Source organism: Nerophis lumbriciformis, linkage group LG03 (assembly GCF_033978685.3).
Source record: "Nerophis lumbriciformis linkage group LG03, RoL_Nlum_v2.1, whole genome shotgun sequence".
Lineage (NCBI taxonomy): Eukaryota > Metazoa > Chordata > Actinopteri > Syngnathiformes > Syngnathidae > Nerophis > Nerophis lumbriciformis.
The window spans coordinates 66,977,424-67,002,925 of NC_084550.2; the positions used below are offsets into that span (position 1 = coordinate 66,977,424).

Genomic DNA, 25,502 nt, shown 5'->3' on the forward strand with positions numbered 1-25,502 from the left:
CCGCAAGCAAGGTCGCAGAGAAAATGCAGGTTGGAATTTGAGTGATGTGGGCATTTTCTATATGAACAAGTGGAATGGATTGGATACCGACGCACTAAAGGGGCTCTCTACCTTACGCTACGAAGTGAGGGGAAAATGAGTGAATAATAACAGGTTATATGATTATTTATTTAAACTCATATTTGGGCCACTTTATAATGAATATGTCGGCATTTATTTGTAAAAAAACAAAAAAAAAAACACCAAATTATTTAGGGGGGCTTAAGAATATTTTAGGGGGGCTTGAGCCCCCCTAAAATAGGCCTAACAACGCCAATGCCAATGATTGAGGCGTCGAGCACATAAAGATGTCCAGTTAACCATTGATTATAACACACAATGGTGAGTAAAGGGAGTGCAGTCGGTGATGAATCTCAGTGCCCCGTGGTACACATTATCGAGCTTGTGGAGACAACCAGCAGTAGCATTCATTCACAGTTGACCTGCCGCTTCTCTTTTCTGCCTCCCTCTACTGCACGGAGAGGTGGCCACGGATAATCTCTGGAGAGAAACCAGTCTGGAGGATGCGCTCGCCATTCTAGGGTGGACCACTCCTCTGTGAGATGGAAAACCTCCTCTGACAATGGACTGGACTCAAAAATGTGTCTCCTCAGTTCCCAAACGTTTACTGAGTGTTGTTAAAAGGAAAGGCCATGTAACACAGTGGTAAAAATGCACTTGTGCCAACTTTTTTTGCAATGTTTTGCTGCCATTAAATTCTAAGTTAATGATCATTTGCCAAAAAAAAAATTAAGTTTCTCAGTTTAAAGGGGAACATTATCACCAGACCTATGTACCGGTAAGCGTCAATATATACCTTGATGTTGCAGAAAAAAGACCATATATTTTTTTAACCGATTTCCGAACTCTAAATGGGTGAATTTTGGCGAATTAAACGCCTTTCTAATATTCGCTCTCGGAGCGGTTGTGACGTCACATCGAGAAGCAATCCGCCATTTTCTCAAACACCGAGTCAAATCAGCTCTGTTATTTTTCGTTTTTTCGACTGTTTTCCGTACCTTGGAGACATCATGCCTCGTCGGTGTGTTGTCGGAGGGTGTAACAACACGAACAGGGACGGATTCAAGTTGCACCAGTGGCCCAAAGATGCCAAAGTGGCAAGAAATTGGACGTTTGTTCCGCACACTTTACCGACGAAAGCTATGCTACGACAGAGATGGCAAGAATGTGTGGATATCCTGCGACACTCAAAGCAGATGCATTTCCAACGATAAAGTCAAACGTGGTCGGGGGGCGTGGTTAAGAGGGGAGGAGTATATTTACAGGTAGAATTCACTAAGTCAAGTATTTCATATATATATATATAAGAAATACTTGACTTTCAGTGAATTCTATTTATATATATATATATATATATATATATATATATATATGTATATATATATATATATATATATATATAAAAGAAATACTTGAATTTCAGTGTTCATTTATTTACACATATACACACACATAACACTCATCTACTCATTGTTGAGTTAAGTGTTGAATTGTCCATCCTTGTTCTATTCTCTGTCACTATTTCAGAACACACACATTATACAAATATACATTATAAAATCAATAAGAAAACGGGAGCTCTAATTTGGGAGTCTGAATTAGGATCAGAAGTTCCTATATAAACATTGCGCACTCACGTCGCCTTTTTGTATTGATTACTGCAGCTGTGCACTGGATTCATTCACAAATACAAACTACAACTCACAACCACTTTAGAGTTAGGCTCCACCATCAGAATGTGTACTTAAACTTATAAAGATCACATGGATATTATTCAGTGAGTTGATTAACCAAAACTAACCTGTTATACAGGAGGAAAAAGCACACAGGACGTTTCAATTGTTCACAGACTGGTCGCGCTCATCAGAATGACAAGACACTTCCGGTCTGCAGGTGATAGCATTCAATTGGGAAGAAACGCCCTACTGCCCCCTACTGACCAATGTGAATACGAAACGAATTCAAACCACAAAATAAAATAAATAAATCAACACAAAAATGTGACACATTATGGGTGGGTCACATATGTATGTACAGTAGATGTCAGTATTGTCCTGTTTAAAAGTGTCACAACATTGCTGTTTACGGTAGACAAAAACTTGACTGCTGTTGTTGTGTGTTGTTACCACGCTGGGAGGACGTTAATGAAACTGCCTAACAATAAACCCACATAAGAAACCAAGAACTCGCCTTCGATCATTAGCTGTTTATATTGTGGGAAAGCGGACGTGTGAACAGGCTGTCGACACGTCACTCAGGTCCGCATGGAACTGGAGGGGGCGTGGCCTTCAGCTCCGCCTGAATTTCGGGAGATTTTCGGGAGAAAATTTGTCCCAGGAGGTTTTCGGGAGAGGCGCTGAATTTCGGGAGTCTCCCGGAAAATCCGGGAGGGTTGGCAAGTATGACCCTAGCTCCCCTGGTCTGCTGACATGAGGGTATGTCTACAGAATATATTAATTGATGAAAATTGGGCTGTCTGCACTCTCAAAAGGCATGTTGTTGCCAAATGTATTTCATATGCTAGTTCATAGTTGTTAGTTTCCTTTAATGCCAAACAAACACATACCAATCGTTGGTTAGAAGGCGATCGCCGAATTAGTCCTCGCTTTCTCCCGTGTCGCTGGCTGTCGTGTCGTTTTCGTCGGTTTCGCTTGCATACGGTTCAAACCGATATGGCTCAATAGCTTCAGTTTCTTCAATTTCGTTTTCGCTACCTGCCTCCACACTACAACCATCCGTTTCAATACATGCGTAATCTGTTGAATCATTGCCGGCAGTAAGTCGGACACGTTTCCAGTGAGGGTTGGACTCCGCCAAGGCTGCCCTTTGTCACCGATTCTGTTCATATCTTTTATGGACAGAATTTCTAGGCGCAGTCAAGGCGTTGAGGGTATCTGGTTTGGTGGCTGCAGGATTAGGTCTCTGCTTTTTGCAGATGATGTGGTCCTGATGGCTTCATCTGGCCAGGATCTTCAGCTCTCACTGGATCGGTTCGCAGCCGAGTGTGAAGCGACTGGGATGGGAATCAGCACCTCCAAGTCCGAGTCCATGGTTCTCGCCCGGAAAAGGGTGGAGTGCCATCTCCGGGTTGGGGAGGAGATCTTGCCCCAAGTGGAGGAGTTCAAGTACCTCGGAGTCTTGTTCACGAGTGAGGGAAGAGTGGATCGTGAGATCGACAGGCAGATCGGTGCAGCGTCTTCAGTAATGCAGACCTGTATCGATCCGTTGTGGTGAAGAAGGAGCTGAGCCGGAAGGCAAAGCTCTCAATTTACCGGTCAATCTACGTTCCCATCCTCACCTATGGTCATGAGCTTTGGGTTATGACTGAAAGGACAAGATCACGGGTACAAGCGGCAGAAATGAGTTTCCTCCGCCGGGTGGCGGGGCTCTCCCTTAGAGATAGGGTGAGAAGCTCTGTCATCCGGGAGGAGCTCAAAGTAAAGCCGCTGCTCCTCCACATCGAGAGGAGCCAGATGAAGTGGTTCGGGCATCTGGTCAGGATGCCACCTGAACGCCTCCCTAGGGAGGTGTTTAGGGCACGTCCGACCGGTAGGAGGCCGCGGGGAAGACCCAGGACACGTTGGGAAGACTATGTCTCCCGGCTGGCCTGGGAACGCCTCGGAATCCCACAGGAAGAGCTAGACGAAGTGGCTGGGGAGAGGGAAGTCTGGGCTTCCCTGCTTAGGCTGCTGCCCCCGCGACCCGACCTCGGATAAGCGGAAGAAGATGGATGGAAGTTGAAAAGGATTTGCAAATATTTGTATTCGGTTTTTATTCCCGAATTACACAACGTGCCAACTCCACTGGTTTTGGGTTTTGTAGATGAGGTGTGAACATTTTCAAGAAACAAAATAAATGTGTCAAACTGATAAACGTAGCAACTTCCCCTACATGATGTTGATTTTTATCGGTAAGGACTTCTGTATAAAACCACACCAGATAATGAATACACATCTTTATTACATTGCATCAACAAAAACATTACAACTGACTTGCTAATTTATTCTGTAGACATAGCTGGAACTAAAGCAACTTCAAAACTTTTCCACTGACGACAATTGAGATCATGTCAAGCTTATATTCTCTCAAACAGATGACACAAATCATTCCAATCCAATGCAAATGAGCCATTGTAGTTTGTCTAGGTGTACCTAATAAGTTAGCAGGCAAGTTTATTGCTCGTTTTATTTGTCAATTGACACAAACAACTCCTAGAGGACTAAACAAAACTATTACTCAAGAGTCATGGTAGAAAAAAAACAGGCCCCCGTCAATTCACTACTGTGTATAAATAATAAACACAAAAGATCAAATATAATTGGTTTGCATATCAACCAAAGTAAAGGAATGATTCACTTGATATATAAAATCCAGTTTCCATCCTTGGAATGTTCAAATATGTTTTTTTTTTTTTAAGACTAGCAATCACCTTCCAGTTGTTACTTTGAAGAAACAAGTTGGACTGGTTCTAGAGACAGTTCCCACAAGAAAGGGACCGCAAATGTGCGCTCGGAGGCCAAGCTCTTCAGGCTATGACCAGATTCCACGTGTCCTTTTAATGAACTGCGACGTCTATAGAATCCCAAGACCTAAAATGTTGTTTTTCTTATAGAAGTGTGGGCGTATTAATCGCAAGCTAAATATTTCAGAGATAAAATAGTGACCCCAAGATCTCCCATAGCACAACTAAGTTAGTGAGATATTTGGCACAATAATACAATAAAAAGGTCCCTGGGTACAAAACTAGTCAAGCCAAATGACTGGCATTTGTGGTCACTTTCCATTTTTAACAATTACAGAAAAATACAGTTCATTGTGTTGGGGTTGGACGTACAAGGGCTAAGAAAACATTCATGGAATACTATAAAAGGTATGACCCAAAGACGTTGCCAGATCCTTTTTGATATAAAACTAAAACATCTGCCTTGAGGTTTTTTTTTAATTTTTTTCCCCTCCTTCCATCCATCCCTCTAGTAATCCGTCCCTTCCTCCTGGTACACCTGCTCCTCTTCTTGGTAACCCTGGTAACCTTCATCCTGGTAGTCTGGGATGTAGACTCCGCTCGCCCCGTTCGTTTCGTCTGTGACCTCGCTGCCTTTGGAACAGTACTTGGCGTCGTAGATCTGCCGGCCCAGGCCGAAGTTCTGGCCGCTCTGGTTAGCTCCCTGGCTGTAGCCCATCTGGAGGGACATGGTACTGTTGTCGCATTTATCTGTGCCCAGCTTCTGGTCGTAAATGGCACGTCTGGTCCCCGGTGCGGTCATCCCGGCCTGGAAGAAAGTGCGCGATTCTTAAAAAATCTGTCAAAGAACGACAATGCTTTACTTCCTCGTATCGTGTTTCTAGTGGATGACGAAGTCTGCATTTTCTACAAGACTCGACATGACGCCAGCTCACGGCCCTGAGGAGCATTTCCACTTGCAGCCCTATAATCCTGCTTTGATGACAAGTTGGGGATGGTTTCCCGTACCTGGCTTGCCCCCTTGTTGGTGCCCATTTGCAGACTGATGGTGGTGTTGTCCATGGGGGGCAGGATTTGACCCTTGGGATCATACAAATGCCTCCTGGTGCCATAAGCACTCATACCTGCCTGGCTGGCACACTTGTTGGTCCCCATCTAAAAGAACAGACACAAATATTAACACTAAAACAACAATAAATGCCAATATAAGAGATGTTTTTACTTGTAAGTCAAGAGTTGTTTCTTTCCTATCACTCACACCTATGAAAGAAACCCATTCAAAAAATGGTCTCAAAAGTTTGGTAAAACTAGGGTGAACATACTTCAAATATAGTAGCTTCAACTAATTAATCAAGTATGATGAATTAAATAAAGTCACCGGCACCATTCATTTTGTTTTTACGTGACTTGAACTTCAACAGTAAGTCAATACCATCAGCAGATTTTTACTACCTAAAAACTATGTGAAAATCAGTGGAATGTTGTCTAAATCAGACTTCGAAACACTAATCCATGCCTTGGACTCCAGCAGGTTGGACTGCTTTCATGGTCTTCTCACCGGGCTCTCTAAACCAGCTGCAGTACATCTAAAATGCTGCTGCTCGAGCCCTGACTAGAACCAGGAAATACGACCGTATTAGTCCCGTGCTCGGGTCTCTGCACTTGCTCAGAGAACAGACTTTAAAACGGCTCTCCTAGTGTACAAGTCTTTTCATGGTCTTGTGCCAAAGTGCATCTCTGACATGTTAGAGACGTCACCGGCACCCTTCAGTTTGTCTTTTGTGTTTACGTGACTTGAACTCCAAGTCAATTCCATCAGCAGCTTGTTACCACCTAAAAACAATGTCAAAATCAAAAGGAATGTTGTCTAAATCAGACTTAGAAAGACTAATCCATGCCTTGGTCTCCAGCAGGTTGAACTACTGTCATGGTCTTCTCGCCGGGCTCTCTAAACCAGCTGCAGTACATCTAAAATGCTGCTGCTCGAGCCCTGACTAGAACCAGGAAGTACGACCGTATTAGTCCAGTGCTCGGGTCTCTGCACTTGCTCAGAGAACAGACTTTAAAACAGCTCTCCTAGTGTACAAGTCTTTTCATGGTCTTGTGCCAAAGTGCATCTCTGACATGTTAGAGACGTCACCGGCACCCTTCAGTTTGTCTTTTGTGTTTACGTGACTTGAACTTCAAGTCAATACCATCAGCAGCTTTTTACCACCTAAAAACGATGTCAAAATCAAAGGAATGTTGTCTAAAAAAGACTTAGGAAGACAAATCCATGCCTTGTTCTCCAGCAGGTTGAACTACTGTCATGGTTTTCTCACCGGGCTCTCTAAACCAGCTGCGGTACATCTAAAATGCTGCTGCTCGAGCCCTGACTAGAACCAGGAAATACGACCGTATTAGTCCAGGGTTCGGGTCTCTGCACTGTCTTCCAGTTGCTCAGAGAACAGACTTAAAAACAGCTCTCCTAGTGTACAAGTCTTTTCATGGTCTTGTGCCAAAGTGCATCTCTGACATGTTAGAGACGTCACCGGCACCCTTCAGTTTGTCTTTTGTGTTTACGTGACTTGAACTCCAAGTCAATACCATCAGCAGCTTGTTACCACCTAAAAACTATGTCAAAATCAAAGGAATGTTGTCTAAATCAGACTTAGAAAGACTAATCCATGCCTTGGTCTCCAGCAGGTTGGACTACGGTCATGGTCTTCTCACCGGGCTCTCAAAAGCAGATGTAGTACATCCAAAATGCTGCTGCTTGAGCCCTGACTAGAACCAGGAAATACGACCGTATTAGTCCAGTGCTCGGGTCTCTGCACTTGCTCAGAGAACAGACTTTTAAACAGATCTCCTGGAGTACAAGTCTTTTCATGGAGTACAAGTCTTTTCATGGTCTTGTGCCAAAGTGCATCTCTGACATGTTAGAGACGTCACAGGCACCCTTCAGTTTGTCTTTTGTGTTTACGTGACTTAAACTTCAAGTCAATACCATCAGCAGCTTGTTACCACCTAAAAACAATGTCAAAATCAGGGGAATGTTGTCTAAATCAGACTTAGAAAGACAAATCCATGCCTTGTTCTCCAGCAGGTTGAACTACTGTCATGGTCTTCTCGCCGGGCTCTCTAAACCAGCTGCAGTACATCTAAAACGCTGCTGCTCGAGCCCTGACTAGAACCAGGAAATACAACCGTATTAGTCCCGTGCTCGGGTCTCTGCACTTGCTCAGAGAACAGACTTTAAAACAGCTCTCCTAGTGTACAAGTCTTTTCATGGTCTTGTGCCAAAGTGCATCTCTGACATGTTAGAGACGTCACCGGCACCCTTCAGTTTGTCTTTTGTGTTTACGTGACTTAAACTTCAAGTCAATACCATCAGCAGCTTGTTACCACCTAAAAACAATGTCAAAATCAGGGGAATGTTGTCTAAATCAGACTTAGAAAGACAAATCCATGCCTTGTTCTCCAGCAGGTTGAACTACTGTCATGGTCTTCTCGCCGGGCTCTCTAAACCAGCTGCAGTACATCTAAAACGCTGCTGCTCGAGCCCTGACTAGAACCAGGAAATACGACCGTATTAGTCCCGTGCTCGGGTCTCTACACTTGCTCAGAGAACAGACTTTAAAACAGCTCTCCAAACGTACAAGTCTTTTCATGGTCTTGTGCCAAAGTGCATCTCTGACATGTTAGAGACGTCACCGGCACCCTTCAGTTTGTCTTTTGTGTTTACGTGACTTGAACTTCAAGTCAATACCATCAGCAGCTTTTTACCACCTAAAAACGATGTCAAAATCAAAGGAATGTTGTCTAAAAAAGACTTAGAAAGACAAATCCATGCCTTGTTCTCCAGCAGGTTGAACTACTGTCATGGTTTTCTCACCGGGCTCTCTAAACCAGCTGCGGTACATCTAAAATGCTGCTGCTCGAGCCCTGACTAGAACCAGGAAATACGACCGTATTAGTCCAGGGTTCGGGTCTCTGCACTGTCTTCCAGTTGCTCAGAGAACAGACTTAAAAACAGCTCTCCTAGTGTACAAGTCTTTTCATGGTCTTGTGCCAAAGTGCATCTCTGACATGTTAGAGACGTCACCGGCACCCTTCAGTTTGTCTTTTGTGTTTACGTGACTTGAACTCCAAGTCAATACCATCAGCAGCTTGTTACCACCTAAAAACTATGTCAAAATCAAAGGAATGTTGTCTAAATCAGACTTAGAAAGACTAATCCATGCCTTGGTCTCCAGCAGGTTGGACTACGGTCATGGTCTTCTCACCGGGCTCTCAAAAGCAGATGTAGTACATCCAAAATGCTGCTGCTTGAGACCTGACTAGAACCAGGAAATACGACCGTATTAGTCCAGTGCTCGGGTCTCTGCACTTGCTCAGAGAACAGACTTTTAAACAGATCTCCTAGTGTACAAGTCTTTTCATGGTCTTGTGCCAAAGTGCATCTCTGACATGTTAGAGACGTCACCGGCACCCTTCAGTTTGTCTTTTGTGTTTACGTGACTTGAACTCCAAGTCAATACCATCAGCAGCTTGTTACCACCTAAAAACTATGTCAAAATCAAAGGAATGTTGTCTAAATCAGACTTAGAAAGACTAATCCATGCCTTGGTCTCCAGCAGGTTGGACTACGGTCATGGTCTTCTCACCGGGCTCTCAAAAGCAGATGTAGTACATCCAAAATGCTGCTGCTTGAGACCTGACTAGAACCAGGAAATACGACCGTATTAGTCCAGTGCTCGGGTCTCTGCACTTGCTCAGAGAACAGACTTTTAAACAGATCTCCTAGTGTACAAGTCTTTTCATGGTCTTGTGCCAAAGTGCATCTCTGACATGTTAGAGACGTCACCGGCACCCTTCAGTTTGTCTTTTGTGTTTACGTGACTTGAACTCCAAGTCAATACCATCAGCAGCTTGTTACCACCTAAAAACTATGTCAAAATCAAAGGAATGTTGTCTAAATCAGACTTAGAAAGACTAATCCATGCCTTGGTCTCCAGCAGGTTGGACTACGGTCATGGTCTTCTCACCGGGCTCTCAAAAGCAGATGTAGTACATCCAAAATGCTGCTGCTTGAGACCTGACTAGAACCAGGAAATACGACCGTATTAGTCCAGTGCTCGGGTCTCTGCACTTGCTCAGAGAACAGACTTTTAAACAGATCTCCTAGTGTACAAGTCTTTTCATGGTCTTGTGCCAAAGTGCTTCTCTGACATGTTAGAGACGTCACCGGCACCCTTCAGTTTGTCTTTTGTGTTTACGTGACTTGAACTCCAAGTCAATACCATCAGCAGCTTGTTACCACCTAAAAACAATGTCAAAATCAGGGGAATGTTGTCTAAATCAGACTTAGAAAGACAAATCCATGCCTTGTTCTCCAGCAGGTTGAACTACTGTCATGGTCTTCTCGCCGGGCTCTCTAAACCAGCTGCAGTACATCTAAAACGCTGCTGCTCGAGCCCTGACTAGAACCAGGAAATACGACCGTATTAGTCCCGTGCTCGGGTCTCTGCACTTGCTCAGAGAACAGACTTTAAAACAGCTCTCCTAGTGTACAAGTCTTTTCATGGTCTTGTGCCAAAGTGCATCTCTGACATGTTAAGAGACGTCACCGGCACCCTTCATTTTGTCTTTTGTGTTTACGTGACTTAAACTTCAAGTCAATTCCATCAGCAGCTTGTTACCACCTAAAAACAATGTCAAAATCAAAAGGAATGTTGTCTAAATCAGACTTAGAAAGACTAATCCATGCCTTAGTCTCCAGCAGGTTGGACTACGGTCATGGTCTTCTCGCCGGGCTCTCTAAACCAGCTGCAGTACATCTAAAATGCTGCTGCTCGAGCCCTGACTAGAACCAGGAAATACGACCGTATTAGTCCAGGGTTCGGGTCTCTGCACTGTCTTCCAGTTGCTCAGAGAACAGACTTTAAAACAGCTCTCCTTGTGTACAAGTCTTTTCATGGTCTTGTGCCAAAGTGCATCTCTGACATGTTAGAGACGTCACAGTCACCCTTCATTTTGTCTTTTGTGTTTACGTGACTTGAACTTCAACATTAAAGGCCTACTGAAATGCAATTTTCTTATTCAAACGGGGATAGCAGATCCATTCTATGTGTCATACTTGATAATTTCGCGATATTGCCATATTTTTGCTGAAAGGATTTAGTAGAGAACATCGACGATAAAGTTCGCAACTTTTGGTCGCTGATAAAAAAGCCTTGCCTGTACCGGAAGTAGCAGACGAGTAGCGTGACGTCACAGGTTGTGGAGCTCCTCACATCTGCACATTGTTTACAATCATGGCCACCAGCAGCGAGAGCGATTCGGACCGAGAAAGCGACGATTTCCCCATTAATTTGAGCGAGGATGAAAGATTTGTGGATGAGGAAAGTGAGAGTGAAGGACTAGAGGGCAGTGGGAGCGATTCAGATAGGGAAGATGCTGTGAGAGGCGGGTGGGACCTGATATTCAGCTGGGAATGACTAAAACAGTAAATAAACACAAGACATATATATACTCTATTAGCCACAACACAACCAGGCTTGTATTTAATATGCCACAAATTAATCCCGCATAACAAACACCTCCCCCCTCCCGTCCATATAACCCGCCAATACAACTCAAACACCTGCACAACACACTCAATCCCACAGCCCAAAGTACCGTTCACCTCCCCAAAGTTCATGCAGCACATATATTTCCCCAAAGTCCCCAAAGTTACGTACGTGACATGCACATAGCGGCACGCACGAACGGGAAAGCGATCAAATGTTTGGAAGCCGCAGCTGCATGCGTACTCACGGTACCGCGTCTGCGCATCCAACTCAAAGTCCTCCTGGTAAGAGTCTCTGTTGTCCCAGTTCTCCACAGGCCAATGGTAAAGCTTGACTGTCATCTTTCGGGAATGTAAACAATGAAACACCGGCTGTGTTTGTGTTGCTGCAGTCGGCCGCAATACACCGCTTCCCACCTACAGCTTTCTTCTTTGCTGTCTCCATTGTTCATTGAACAAATTGCAAAAGATTCACCAACACAGATGTCCAGAATACTGTGGAATTTTGCGATGAAAACAGATGACTTAATAGCTGGCCACCATGCTGTCCCAAAATGTCCTCCACAATCCGTGACGTCACGCGCAGGTTTCATCATACCGAAACGTTTTCAGCAGGATATTTCGGCGCAAAATTTAAAATTGCACTTTAGTAAGCTAACCCGGCCGTATTGGCATGTGTTGCAATGTTAAGATTTCATCATTGATATATAAACTATCAGACTGCGTGGTCGGTAGTAGTGGCTTTCAGTAGGCCTTTAAGTCAGCAGCTTTTTACTACCTAAAAACGAAGTCTACAGCAACACTGTAGATACATAAATCAAATCACAAAAAAAACCTGCCAAAACTGAGGACTTAAAGGGGAACATTATCACCAGACCTATGTAAGCGTCAATATATACCTTGATGTTTCAGAAAAAAAAGACCATATATTTTTTTAACCGATTTCCGAACTCTAAATGGGTGAATTTTGGCGAATTAACACCTTTCTAATATTCGCTCTCGGAGCGATGACGTCACAACGTGGCGTCACATCGGGAAGCAATCCGCCATTTTCTCAAACACCGAGTCAAATCAGCTCTGTTATTTTCCGTTTTTTTTTCGACTGTTTTCCGTACCTTGGAGACATCATGCCTCGTCGGTGTGTTGTCGGAGGGTGTAACAACACGAACAGGGACGGATTCAAGTTGCACCAGTGGCCCAAAGATGCGAAAGTGGCAAGAAATTGGACGAAATTTGTTCAAAATACGAGGCTGTGGGGAAAGCCGACGAAATGGTCAGTCGTTTGTTCCGCACACTTTACCGACGAAAGCTATGCTACGACAGAGATGGCAAGAATGTGTGGATATCCTGCGACACTCTAAGCAGATGCATTTCCAACGATAAAGTCAAAGAAATCTGCCGCCAGACGCCCAGGAAAAGAGAGCGGATGAGGGTATGTCTACAGAATATATTAATTGATATAAACTGGGCTGTCTGCACTCTCAAAGTGCATGTTGTTGCCAAATGTATTTCATATGCTGTAAACCTAGTTCATAGTTGTCAGTTTCCTTTAATGCCAAACAAACACATACCAATCGTTGGTTAGAAGGCGATCGCCGAATTCGTCCTCGCTTTCTCCCGTGTCGCTGGCTGTCGTGTCGTTTATCGGTTTCGCTTGCATACGGTTCAAACCGATATGGCTCAATAGCTTCAGTTTCTTCTTCAATTTCGTTTTCGCTACCTGCCTCCACACTACAACCATCCGTTTCAATACATGCATAATCTGTTGAATCGCTTAAGCCGCTGAAATCCGAGTCTGAATCCGAGCTAATGTCGCTATAGCTTGCTGTTCTATCCGCCATGTTTGTTTGTGTTGGCTTCACTATGTGACGTCACAGGAAAATGGACGTGTGTATATAACGATGGTTAAAATCAGGCACTTTGAAGCTTTTTTTAGGGATATTGCGTGATGGGTAAAATTTTGAAAAAAACTTCAAAAAATAAAATAAGCCACTGGGAACTGATTTTTAATGGTTTTAACCCTTCTGAAATTGTGATAATGTTCCCCTTTAAAAGGGGTGCCTTGCGGAACTCCTCAGCAATGTAAATCACAAGTTTGGACCGCAGTGTTCTATGTTTGCGAGCAAGGTTGAAATGTTGATGCAAGGATCTGCAAACATGTTTACAGTGGTCCAAGTTCCTCTTTACGACATGAAAACTCTAGTTTTTTTTCCTGAGTTTTCTGCAATAAATGTAGCTAAGCTACAGGGGAAGCTATCTCCGGAGAATTGGAGCGAGCTGCACGGCAAAAGTAGCTTGCTACATCAAACACGCAGTATTAAATCAGGGGTTCTTAACCTTGTAGAGCAGGGGTGCTCATTACGTCGATCGCGAGCTACCGGTCGATCTCGGAGGGTGTGTCAGTCGATCACCAGCCAGGCATTAAAAAAATAGTCCTAAAAATGAGCGATCATAAATCTTCACTATGACGTCACTTTCGTCACTTGATTGACATTCACGGCACCCGAGGGTCTTCTGAGATGACGCTGGCTGCTGCCAGCTCATTAAAATTACCGACAGGAAGGCGAGAAACACTTTATTTCAACAGACTCTGGCGCCGTACCTGTCGTCAAAACTCCAAAGACCGACTGCACAGTTGCACAATAAAAGCTCTGCTTCATCCTGCCTGCGCTACCAAAATAGGAGTCTCAGAAAGCTGGCGTGCACAAGCTAGCAAGCTACGGAGTTTGCCGACAATGTATTTCTTGTAAAGTGTATACAAAGGAGTATGGAAGCTGGACAAATAAGATGCCAAAAACCAAACACTTTCATGTGGTATTGGACAGAAAGGAGGACTTTTTTTCTCCTCCATTCGAAAATGCGGACGTTATCATCACCACTGTCTGATTCCAATCAATGCAAGTCATCACAATCAGGTAACACACCAACTTATATTCTTGTCTTCATGAAAGAAAGGCATCTATATGTGTTAAACATGCTTGTATTATCTTTAACCACCTTTAACTTGTTAACAATATTAACTATATGTGTTAAACATGCTTGTATTATCTTTAACCACCTTTAATTTATTAACAATATTAACTATATGTGTTAAACATGCTTGCATTATCTTTAAACACCTTTAACTTGTTAACAATATTAACTATATGTATTAAACATACTTATATTATCATTAAACACCTTTAATGTATTAACAATATTAACTAGATGTGTTAAACATGCTTGTTTAAATCTTTAACCACCTTTAAGTTGTTAACAATATTAACTATATGTGTTAAACATGCTTGTATTATTTTTAACCACCTTTAACTTGTTAACAATATTAACTATGTGTTAAACATGCTTGCATTATCTTTGAACACCTTTAACTTGTTAACAATATTAACTATATGTATTAAACATACTTGTATTATCATTAAACACCTTTAATGTATTAACAATATTAACTAGATGTGTTAAACATGCTTGTTTTATCTTTAACCACCTTTAAGTTTTTAACAATATTAACTATATGTGTTAAACATGCTTGTATTATTTTTAACCACCTTTAACTTGTTAACAATATTAACTATGTGTTAAACATGCTTGCATTATCTTTAAACACCTTTAACTTGTTAACAATATTAACTATATGTATTAAACATACTTGTATTATCATTAAACACCTTTAATGTATTAACAATATTAACTAGATGTGTTAAACATGCTTGTTTTATCTTTAACCACCTTTAAGTTTTTAACAATATTAACTATATGTGTTAAACATGCTTGTATTATTTTTAACCACCTTTAACTTGTTAACAATATTAACTATGTGTTAAACATGCTTGCATTATCTTTAAACACCTTTAACTTGTTAACAATATTAACTATATGTATTAAACATACTTGTATTATCATTTAACACCTTTAATGTATTAACAATATTAACTATATGTGTTAAACATGCTTGTATTATCATTAAACACCTTTAACTTGTTAACAAAAACATATATTTCATAAATAAGTAAATATAAATTATATATATGAATGAGGTAGATCCCCACGACTTGTTCAATTGAAAAGTAGCTCGCCTGCAGAAAAAGTGTGAGCACCCCTGTTGTAGACCTCGGGCCCGACTTTTCAACTACAGAGGGGCCCTTTCAAATATTAATATTGAATTTGTAATCTTACTCTTGATTTTAATGGTTTTCATTAATTATAACTAACATACTTACAGTTTAACAGGATAAAACCAATCAAATGATATGAAAGCATGTGTTCCTCACATATCATCAAGGCTTAGATCAGGCTGATTACAAAAATAAATACTAATCAAATATACTGCAAAACAAGAGACTCCGAAAACAAATTTACATACAATTTTTCTATGAGTAATACATACATGTGTTTCTTGAATAAACTGTCAACAAAATTAAAGTGTAAATGAAAATACACATCTTCACTTTAGTCATAATTTTTTGCACTTAAAAAAAATCTTCTGGGACTTTTCTGTTTAAAGTTGTCATTACTGCCACAAGGGGTGGAAAAGTGTATTACAACTGAGTACCAATAAGGCCCATTCGGACCTCAGCTAAGAAGCAGATATTTTTTGGCGGCCCTCTAACGATGGTTAAAATTAACGCTCATTAGCGCTACAGACCCCCAGTTGAAAAGATACGCCTGGGACCCGCCCTAAGAGAAGATTTACAGGTATTATGGCTCTCGCAGGGATTCTCATCATCCATTTGAATTTCAATGACCCCCAGTTTGACATGCATCAAGCTACAGACCCCATTTATTTTCAATGCTATCTATGGTCCACGTGTATAATATCAATGTTCATGTAAGTGTACAAATATTACTATTAACTATCTGTCATTTAGTTGGGGACACCCTACAACTACCTCTAGGGGTCCCCACACCCCACTCTATGTATTTATTTAGTTGGGCCTTTTCTTTGGCCCACACATGTTATTCATGTTCTCTACCTACAGTAAAAAACATCATCCATCTACATGTTGACAAAAAAACAAAAATACTTGTGTGTAGTTTGGGAACAGTTGGTAATGGGTATGTATGTGCAGTAAAACTTTTCATGAAGTCACCTTAATGTGTGTTCCTACATTTGTGTTCCACCTCTTAGATGAAGAGAGCAGTTATCATTTTGGTGTACATAGTCAACAACTAAAAACTAAGGTTTTGGCCATTGTTTTCTCCAAAGGCATACATTTGTCTAAATATGGCCAAGGACACGCATTATTGTGAGTTTCCTGCAAGTCATCATCATCACTAAAGGAAAAATCTACAAACCCCGTTTCCATATGAGTTGGGAAATTGTGTTCAATATAAACGGAATACAATGATTTGCAAATCCTTTTCAACCCATATTCAATTGAATGCACTACAAAGACAACATATTTTATGTTCAAACTCAAACTTTTTTTTTTTGTTGCAAATAATAATTAACTTAGAATTTCATGGCTGCAACACATGCCAAAGTAGTTGGGAAAGGGCATGTTCACCACTGTGTTACATCACCTTTTCTTTTAACAACACTCAATAAACGAACTAATTGTTGAAGCTTTGAAAGTGGAATTCTTTCCCATTCTTGTTTTATGTAGAGTTTCAGTCGTTCAACAGTCCGGGGTCTCCGCTGTCGTATTTTACGCTTCATAATTCGCCACACATTTTCGATGGGAGACAGGTCTGGACTGCAGGCGGGCCAGGTAAGTACCCGCACTTTTTTTTTTTTACGAAGCCACGCTGTTGTAACACGTGCTGAATGTGGCTTGGCATTGTCTTGCTGAAATAAACAGGGGCGTCCATGAAAAAGACGGCGCTTAGATGGCAGCATATGCTGTTCCAAAACCTGTATGTACCTTTCAGCATTAATGGTGCCTTCACAGATGTGTAAGTTACCCATGCCTTGGGCACTAATGCACCCCCATACCATCACAGATGCTGGCTTTTGAACTTCGGGTTGATAACAGTCTGGATGGTGCGCTTCCCCTTTGGTCCGGATGACACGATGTCGAATATTTCCAAAAACAATTTGAAATGTGGACTCGTCAGACCACAGAACACTTTTCCACTTTGCATGAGTCCATCTTAGATGATCTCGGGCCCAGAGAAGCCGGCGGCGTTTCTGGGTGTTGTTGATAAATGGCTTTCGCTTTGTATAGTAGAGCTTTAACTTGCACTTACAGATGTAGCGACCAACTGTGTTTAGTGACAGTGGTTTTCTGAAGTGTTCCTGAGCCCATGTGGTGATATCCTTTCGAGATTGATGTCGGTTTTTGATACAATGCCGTCTGAGGGATCCAAGGTCACGGTCATTCAATGTTGGTTTCCGGCCATGCCGCTTACGTGGAGTGATTTCTCCAGATTCTCTGAACCTTTTGATGATATTATAGACCGTAGATGTTGAAATCCCTAAATTTCTTGCAATTGCACTTTGAGAAACGTTGTTCTTAAACTGTTTGACTATTTGCTCACACAGTTGTGGACAAAGGGGTGTACCTCGCCCCATCCTTTCTTGTGAAAGACTGAGCATTTTTTGGGAAGCTGTTTTTATACCCAATCATGGCACCCACCTGTTCCCAATTAGCCTGCACACGTGTGGGATGTTCCAAATAAGTGTTTGATGAGCATTCCTCAACTTTATCAGTATTTATTATTACCTTTCCCAACTTCTTTGTCACGTGTTGCTGGCATAAATTCTAAAAAAAAACGTTGATCAGTTTGAACATCAGATATGTTGTCTTTGTAGCAAATTCAATTGAATATGGGTTGAAAATGATTTGCAAATCATTGTATTCCGTTTATATTTACATCTAACACAATTTCCCAACTCATATGGAAACAGGGTTTGTACAAGAAGAGAATCCCTCTGACATTTTTAGTCAGCTTGAAGCGTCCCTCTGTCTCGGACTCCCCCATATAATGTTATTCATGTTCTCTACCTACAGTAAAAAAAACAGCATCTATCTATATGTTGACAAAAAAAACTAAGACTTGTGTGTAGTTTGGGAACAGTTGGTAATGGTTATGTGCAGTAAAACTTTTCATGAAGTCACCTTAATGTGTGTTCTACATCTTAGATGAAGAGAGCAGTTATAATTTTGGTTTACAGAGTCAACAACTAAAAACTAAGGTTTTGGCCATTGTTTTCTCTAAAGGCATACATTTGTCTAAATATGGCCAAGGACACGCATTATTGTGGGTTCATGCAAGTCATCATCATCACTAAAGGAAAAATCTACAAGTCAGCTTGAAGCGTCCCTCTGTCGCTGACTCCCTTGTCGTCATAGTCAGCTTGAAGCGTCCCTCTGTCTCTGACTCCCTTGTCGTCATGTGACATGAGTGTGTGTTATGATTCTGCTTCCTGGTTTCGATGTTCCGCCTTATCTTGCTTCTAATTCGCCAGTCGATAATGTTTTGCCCTAACCTTAGCCAATTGTGACTCATCATTAGTAAACCAACTAATCATCATGGATGTTCTCCATATTATCCCTGGATTTTCAGTCCATTTTCCTTATTTGTAGCTTTGACGTAAGCTACAGAAACAGCTATTGGTTCAAAAAGTAGCGACGCTAATGCCACACTACTGGGAAATGTAGCTAGACTACAGGTAGGTAAGTGGGTATGGTAGGTATGTCTCAGTGACTAGAACAGTATTAATATTGGATTTAGGTAATTCACGTATCTGTGTCTATTAGTGATTGTTACCTGCAGGCCAATAACACACTGCCCAGCCTTCATCTTCTCCTCATCAAACGTCCTCTTCTGTTTATCTGCATATTTCACGCCAATGTCCACCCGTGAGTGCGACCCCTTGGTCTTAGCCTGCAGAACAACACACACACACACAGTACCGTAAATTATCGAATAACGCTCCCTGAGAGAAGACTCCTCCCCTCCTTGGACAAATAAATACAAATGTACAAAGTGTGTGTGTGTGCGAGTATCAGACGCTTACCATGCTGGCCAAAGCCAACATTGTTGTCTGGAACTGAGTCATGTTGCCGTTCTCAAACAGGTCGTTGGCCTCGAAGATGTCGTGTGGCTTCAGGCCGTAAGCGATGAGCGCTTTGTTGAAGTTGGTCAGGTTCTCCAACTAAAATCGGAAGGTGCAACAATAGTACCTTTAGCACAAAAAAGGAGGCTTATGAGCAAGATGTAATAATAAGTTAGGGGTCACTCGCTGTGGCCTTTGAACACCAGCTGATTAGAAAACTACAATATTTGTATTTTTTTTTTTGCATATAAACAAACTTTTTTTTGGTTTTTTTTTTTAAACGTTATCTGTAACTAGTGTATGTTTTTGTGCAGTAACGGACAGACATTTTGGAACACACTCAGCATGTTTTCAAAACTATAGCACTCACCGGACCGGTATATACATAGACATCTTATAAGTAGACGCAGCATTGGCTGCTGTGACGCGAGAAATTGGGCCGCCATCTTGAAGTGGTGATGAGGAGCCGGCGAGCAGCCTAAACCATACTTGCCAACCCTCCCGAATTTTCCGGGAGACTCCCGAAATTCAGCGCCTCTCCCGAAAACCTCCCGGGACAAATATTTTCCGAAAATCTCCCGGTTTTCAGCCGGAGCTGGAGGCCACGCCCCCTCCAGCTCCATGCAGACCTGAGTGAGGACAGCCTTTTTTCATGACGGGAGGACAACAAGTTGACAAGAACTAAATCATCCAGACTAGAGATAAATTGTATTATATGTTTATCTTACCTACAAATAAATATATTTGTTAATTAAAAAAAACAAAAAACTAAATACATTTTTACTATATTTTGCTAAAAACATCCAAATTAATTGTATTTTTATTTTTATTTTTTCTGACTCCTTATTACGTCCAGCCATAGAATTATACATTAAAATAAAAATGTTTGAAATAATTAATTTTAAATGATCATAGTAATTCATTTAAAATGACCATATCTAATTATTAAAATAATTGCTTGTTTATCAACAACTTTAGCATTTTACTCATTACATTTTGAAGCTCTCAGAAGCCAAGTTATGTTATATTCCTTAAGATTTATTTATGCAAGTTTGAAGTATCAATTATCTAAACAGTTTTGTTTGCATATTTTCAGGATATATATATATATATATATATATATGTATATATATATATATATATATATATATATATATATATATATATGTGTGTGTGTGTGTGTATGGAATGCTTGACTTGGTGAATTGTAGCTGTCAATATACTCCTCCCCTCTTAACAACGCCCCCCTGTTAAGCAAACTATGAATAATAAAACATGTGTCCTTTATCATAGCTACACGTATGACAAAAAAACGTGTGAAAATCAATGGTATTCAGTGAGGTAAAATGATTGACAGTTCATTGCTCCTGCCAAATGAATTGCACTGAGTGGAGCGGATCACCACTCCAAGATGGCGGCCCCGTGTCTCGTCAGCGCCAGTAGGCAGTAGCGCTCGATGCTGCGTCTACTTATAAGATGTCTATGGGTATATAGGCCGCACCCAGTAAATTTTAGGGGGCAAAAAAAAAATAAAAAAAATGTTCCCATACATTTGCCACACCGAAACTATAAGGCGCACATACTGACATTGCAAAATTAGTTATTTACACAGGAATATTCTGTAACCTGCACTTTTTGGGGCGAATTTTGCCTACCGTTCACAATCATTTTGAGAGACATGACTATCTTTTATCTACATTTCAATTTTCCTGAGGGAACTCTCCTGAAGGAATCAATAAAGTACTATCTATCTATCTAACTCTTAAATAAAAGTACGCTTACAGCGGAACCAACGGGAGGTCCTCTATTCCGCCTATAAAATCCGATAAATAACCATTCAAAAAGTGCCAACAATACTCCATTTACATTTGGTGACTTGAATATCAACAAGTATTAGTGATATTGTTATTATAAGTGCTAACGCAGACAAACTAGTGTACCGATAAATACCTGTATCAATAAGTAACTATTTACATGCCTACATTTAACCAACTTTTTTTTTCTTTTTTCAGACTATAAGTCACTACTTTTCCCCTACGCATCGAACCATGCGGTTTATGTAACGGTGGGGCTAATTCGTGGATTCTTCTTCGCAAACGGCCGTAATGTTTTATATTCAACTAATAGTTTGAAATGCCCACAGAGACACTAAAAAGGTGTGTTATTGTTTGTGTTGAAAATTGGTCGAAAATGCACTTCCTGTTTCGTGCCCTGGACCAGAAGTATATCCGGTTTTGTCTACTATTCGTCTACAGCGTTTCTGCTCAAAAAGGAGTTGTCATTCGTCACTCCTAGCAATGTTTGTAAGTTTTACAATATAACTAAAACAATTCTTACTTACTAAACCGTCTCATGTGTGATGTCTATAGGAGTGTTTTCATGCATCTTTGTACGTGCTATCAAAATGTTATCAAGCTAGCATTAGCGAACATGCCAACAGATTTACGAGTGTCTTGTGTTAGCATTATTAACTTTACAATGGTAATTTTTTGTATTGTTTGAGTTTCGTAAATTCACCAAAACGTCATTGTGTAGTTGAGTCTGTTTAGCTGATTGGAGAGCTAATTTGCGCAGCGAGTGGGTCCGTGATGATGACTTCTGTTTTGTTTGATCAGCCGTTTTACTGCCGTGTGACAATTAGGCTATGTAAGTAAACATTTACAAAATATTTCGTAACCGTATATATCTGCGGCTAATACATTAAACATGTTTTTTATTGCAATCGAAGAACAATTTTGTCCTTAAATAAAATAGTGAACATACTAGACAACTTGTCTTTTAGTAGTACAATAAGTAAACAAAGGCTGCTAATTAGTCTGCTGACGTATGCAGTAACATATTGTGTCGTTTCTCATTCAGAATTATAAAGGACAAGCTGTAAAAATACACTAGTTCATTTACTGTTAATATGTGGTTATTTTCCGTTTCAACATGTTCAATCTACACTTCTGTTAAAATGTAATAATCACTTATTCTTCTGTTGTTTGATACTTTACATTAGTTTTGGATGATACCACAAATTTAAGTATCGATCCGATAGTTACGGGATCATACATTGGTCATATTCAAAGTCCTTATGTGTCTACGGACATATTTCCTGAGTTTATAAAAGGTAACATTAATTTTTTTTAAAAAGGAAAAAAAGACAAAAAATATCGATGTAATCATAGTAGTATTGACTAGATACACTATTGTACTTGGTATCATTACAGTGGATTTTAGGTGTAGATTCACCCATGGCATTTGTTTACATTCAGGGGTGCTAGCTTGCGGTTAGTGGTGTATAGTGAAGCATGTTCAGCTATTCCTCGTCCTGCAGGGATGATACTTGTAAGAAACTTACTTTGTCGCCATGGAGGAGAGGATTAGTGATTTAGAAATAGCTAAAACACTGCCGACTTTGGACGGACATTAGCCGCTAGCTAGCTAGCTAGCCATGTCTTAAAGCACCTCTTCCTGAGGGCGTTTCGGTGTTATAACTTCACCTTTATCTTTAGTTTTTAGGCCAAAATGCATCCGTTCTCCCTTTTCTGTCCACACGCTACGTCTGCTTGTAAGTACTCAGCATACTTGCCAACCTTGAGACCTCCGATTTCGGGAGGTGGGGGGCGTGGTCGGGGGCGTGGCTAAGAGGAGTATATTTACAGCTAGAATTCACCAAGTCAAGTATTTCACATATATATATATATATATATATATATATATACATATATATATATATATATATATAAAAAAAAATACTTGAATTTCAGTGTTCATTTATTTACACATATACACACACACATAACACTCATCTACTCATTGTTGAGTTAAGGGTTGAATTGTCCATTCTTGTTCTATTCTCTGTCACTATTTTTCGAACCATGCTGAACACCCTCTCTGATGATGCATTGCTGTGTGGCACGCACAAAAGTGCTTTCATCAAATGCACTAGATGGCAGTATTGTCCTGTTTAAGAGTGTCACAACATTGCTGTTTACGGCAGACTAACTGCTTTACGGTATACAAAAAAGTGACTGCTGCTGTTGTGTGTTGTTGCCACGCTGGGAGGACGTTAATGAAACTGCCTAACAATAAACCCACATAAGAAACCAAGAACTCGCCCTCCATCATTCTATAGTTATAACGTGATTGGGCAGGTACGCTTTTTTATATTGTGGAGGACCTGAGTCCGCCTGAATTTCGGGAGAAAATTTGTCCCGGGGAGGTTTTCGGGCGAGGCGCTGAATTTCGGGAGTCTCCCGGAAAATCCGGGAGGGTTGGCAAGTATGGTACTCAGTGTGTGTGCGCTGCCAAACATGCTCCTCTGCTCGTAAAACCAGCAATGTCACGACGTGCCGTCATGCCCGTTAAAAAAAAAAAAAAGAGAAAAGAAACAGAGTATAGTACCGTTTTGGATTCATTAGTACCGCTATACTATACTGCAACCGGTATATTGTACAACCCTAATATGTACCTTTCGTTTTTTTTCTCCAAAACTTTGAAGTACTTAAGAAGCTAAAAGCAGCATAAACGACAATCACAGTCAGATCTTTTTCAAATAACATTTGCCTGAGCAAATATATTTGCAACATCATTATAGAGCAATTAACACCATTAACATGGCCACACCATACCTGCCAACTTTTGAAATCAGAAAAACCTAGTAGCCAGGGTCCAGGGGCCGCAGGCCCCGGTAGGTCCAGGACAAAGTCCTGGTGGGGGGTTCAGGTTCGCCCCCCGACGCAAAATGATTATTAGCATTCAGACAGGTTAAAATGTTGCTAAAACCATCACTTTTCTATCAGTCACAGTGACTTTTCAAAACAAAAATGTTACAGCAAAAATCATATGGGTTGATTGACATGTTTATTCTGTAAACTAACTTCAATAGTTTGAAATTATTTTGACAGTTAATGCCAGTTATCCTGTCAACCTTTCACAAGACTTCAATTTGTTACCGGTAATTGAAAGTATAAACAGTATAAACACTTTTTACAGTAAACAAATGGTAAAACAGTACTAAACAATTCCATTAAAAAAAAAATTGGTGTCATTATTAACTTTCTGTCCAAGCTTGTATAATCTACTGCCTTGTTCAATTGTAAAAAATATTCTGTGCCTAAAATTCACATTTCTATCACAATGATCATACTGTAAACATGGTAAGCTAACTTCATTAAAATTAATAGTCCTGTCAATAGCATGGAATTACAATTCAAATGTAGTTTTTTTGTAAGCCTTTCAAAAGAATTCAAAATATGAAAAATTAATGAAAATGAATTTAAGCCATCAGACACTTGAAAAGTGGCACATCATATCTCTAATGTAATCATTTGAACTTTTCAACAGAAATAGCACTGCAAAAATATTAAGGACATACTTCTGTATTTTGGTAGTTATGCTGTCAACATTTAACAAGATTTCTTCAACTTGGACTTGAAAGCATAAATAGTATAAACACTTTTAACAGTATAACAGTACTAAACAATTCCAATAGATAACATTGGTGTCATTACCTTTTTGTGGCTAAAATCCGAAAAACGTTGAAAGTTTTCCACTTGTATCGCTAGCAACGGCACTAGACTTGTGTTTTTTTGTCCCAACGTGGTCTTTTACATCGCTAATTCCTCCGTGTCCGATCGAAAAATCTTGTCTGCACAAGGTGCAATTCGCGTAGTTTTCACCCTTTTTGGAACGGATAATTATTCCCGGATAGGCTTTTGAATATTCTTCACGGAATGACTGCAGTTTTCTTTTCGGTTTAAGACTCGTTTGCGATTTTTCTCCGGCTGATTCCATGATCGTTCGCTCGTTTGGAAAACAATGGCAACAGGTGCCTCGTGCTTGGCAGCGGTGCTATAAATAGCCTCGCGCATGGCATTCGGAATGGCTCGATAGGAAGTTACGGGAAGCAGTGTCGATTGTCATTGTTGTTACGCGATTTCGTGAATAAAACTTAAAATTTTTTATTTTTTTTAATTAATGAAAAACCGTATTTTTTATCACTGCAACCGTAACCCGGAATAGGTTGATGAAAACCGTACTAATTACGGGAAAACCGGAGTAGTTGGCAGGTATGCATCCACCCACTCACCTGGTGCCAGTTTGTGGACGAACGGTTGACATTTTTCACAGAGCCTGGCTGGAGTGTGTTCATTAGCCTATTGAGGGAGGGAAAAAAAGGACACTTGAAATCATCTCAAAAACAACGATGGCGTCGCGCCGTCTCCGCTTACTGGCACAGGATGACTCCATTTTTGAGGCCTTTCTGGAAGTCGGGGCCGATGGAGGCGCCGGTGATGTCCTCGATCCAGATCTTCAGCTCCTCCTCCTTCTGGAGGTCGTATTTCTGTGCAATCTGTCCGGGGAACAGGTCAGGAGGTCATGCGCATTCCTTGGGAAATGACTCTCTCCCCCCCCCCCCCCGCCCCGTTGAAATAGTACAGAGT

General features: G+C 40.8%; 1 protein-coding gene across 1 annotated transcript in view; it reads right to left on the reverse strand.

Annotated features, from left to right (window-relative positions):
- Window positions 1-4,000: 4,000 nt before the first annotated feature.
- The window catches only part of cnn2 (calponin 2), a 56,106-nt gene continuing 34,604 nt past the window's right edge, over window positions 4,001-25,502 (reverse strand). Inside the window, exons 2-7 of the mRNA XM_061941629.1 lie at window positions 25,290-25,411; window positions 25,148-25,214; window positions 19,033-19,170; window positions 18,783-18,899; window positions 5,531-5,677; window positions 4,001-5,330 (exon numbers count right to left, since the gene is read on the reverse strand). Of these exons, the coding sequence (XP_061797613.1) occupies window positions 5,031-5,330; window positions 5,531-5,677; window positions 18,783-18,899; window positions 19,033-19,170; window positions 25,148-25,214; window positions 25,290-25,411 (891 nt within the window). The 3' untranslated portion in view covers window positions 4,001-5,030. The remainder of the gene's footprint in view (window positions 5,331-5,530; window positions 5,678-18,782; window positions 18,900-19,032; window positions 19,171-25,147; window positions 25,215-25,289; window positions 25,412-25,502) is intronic.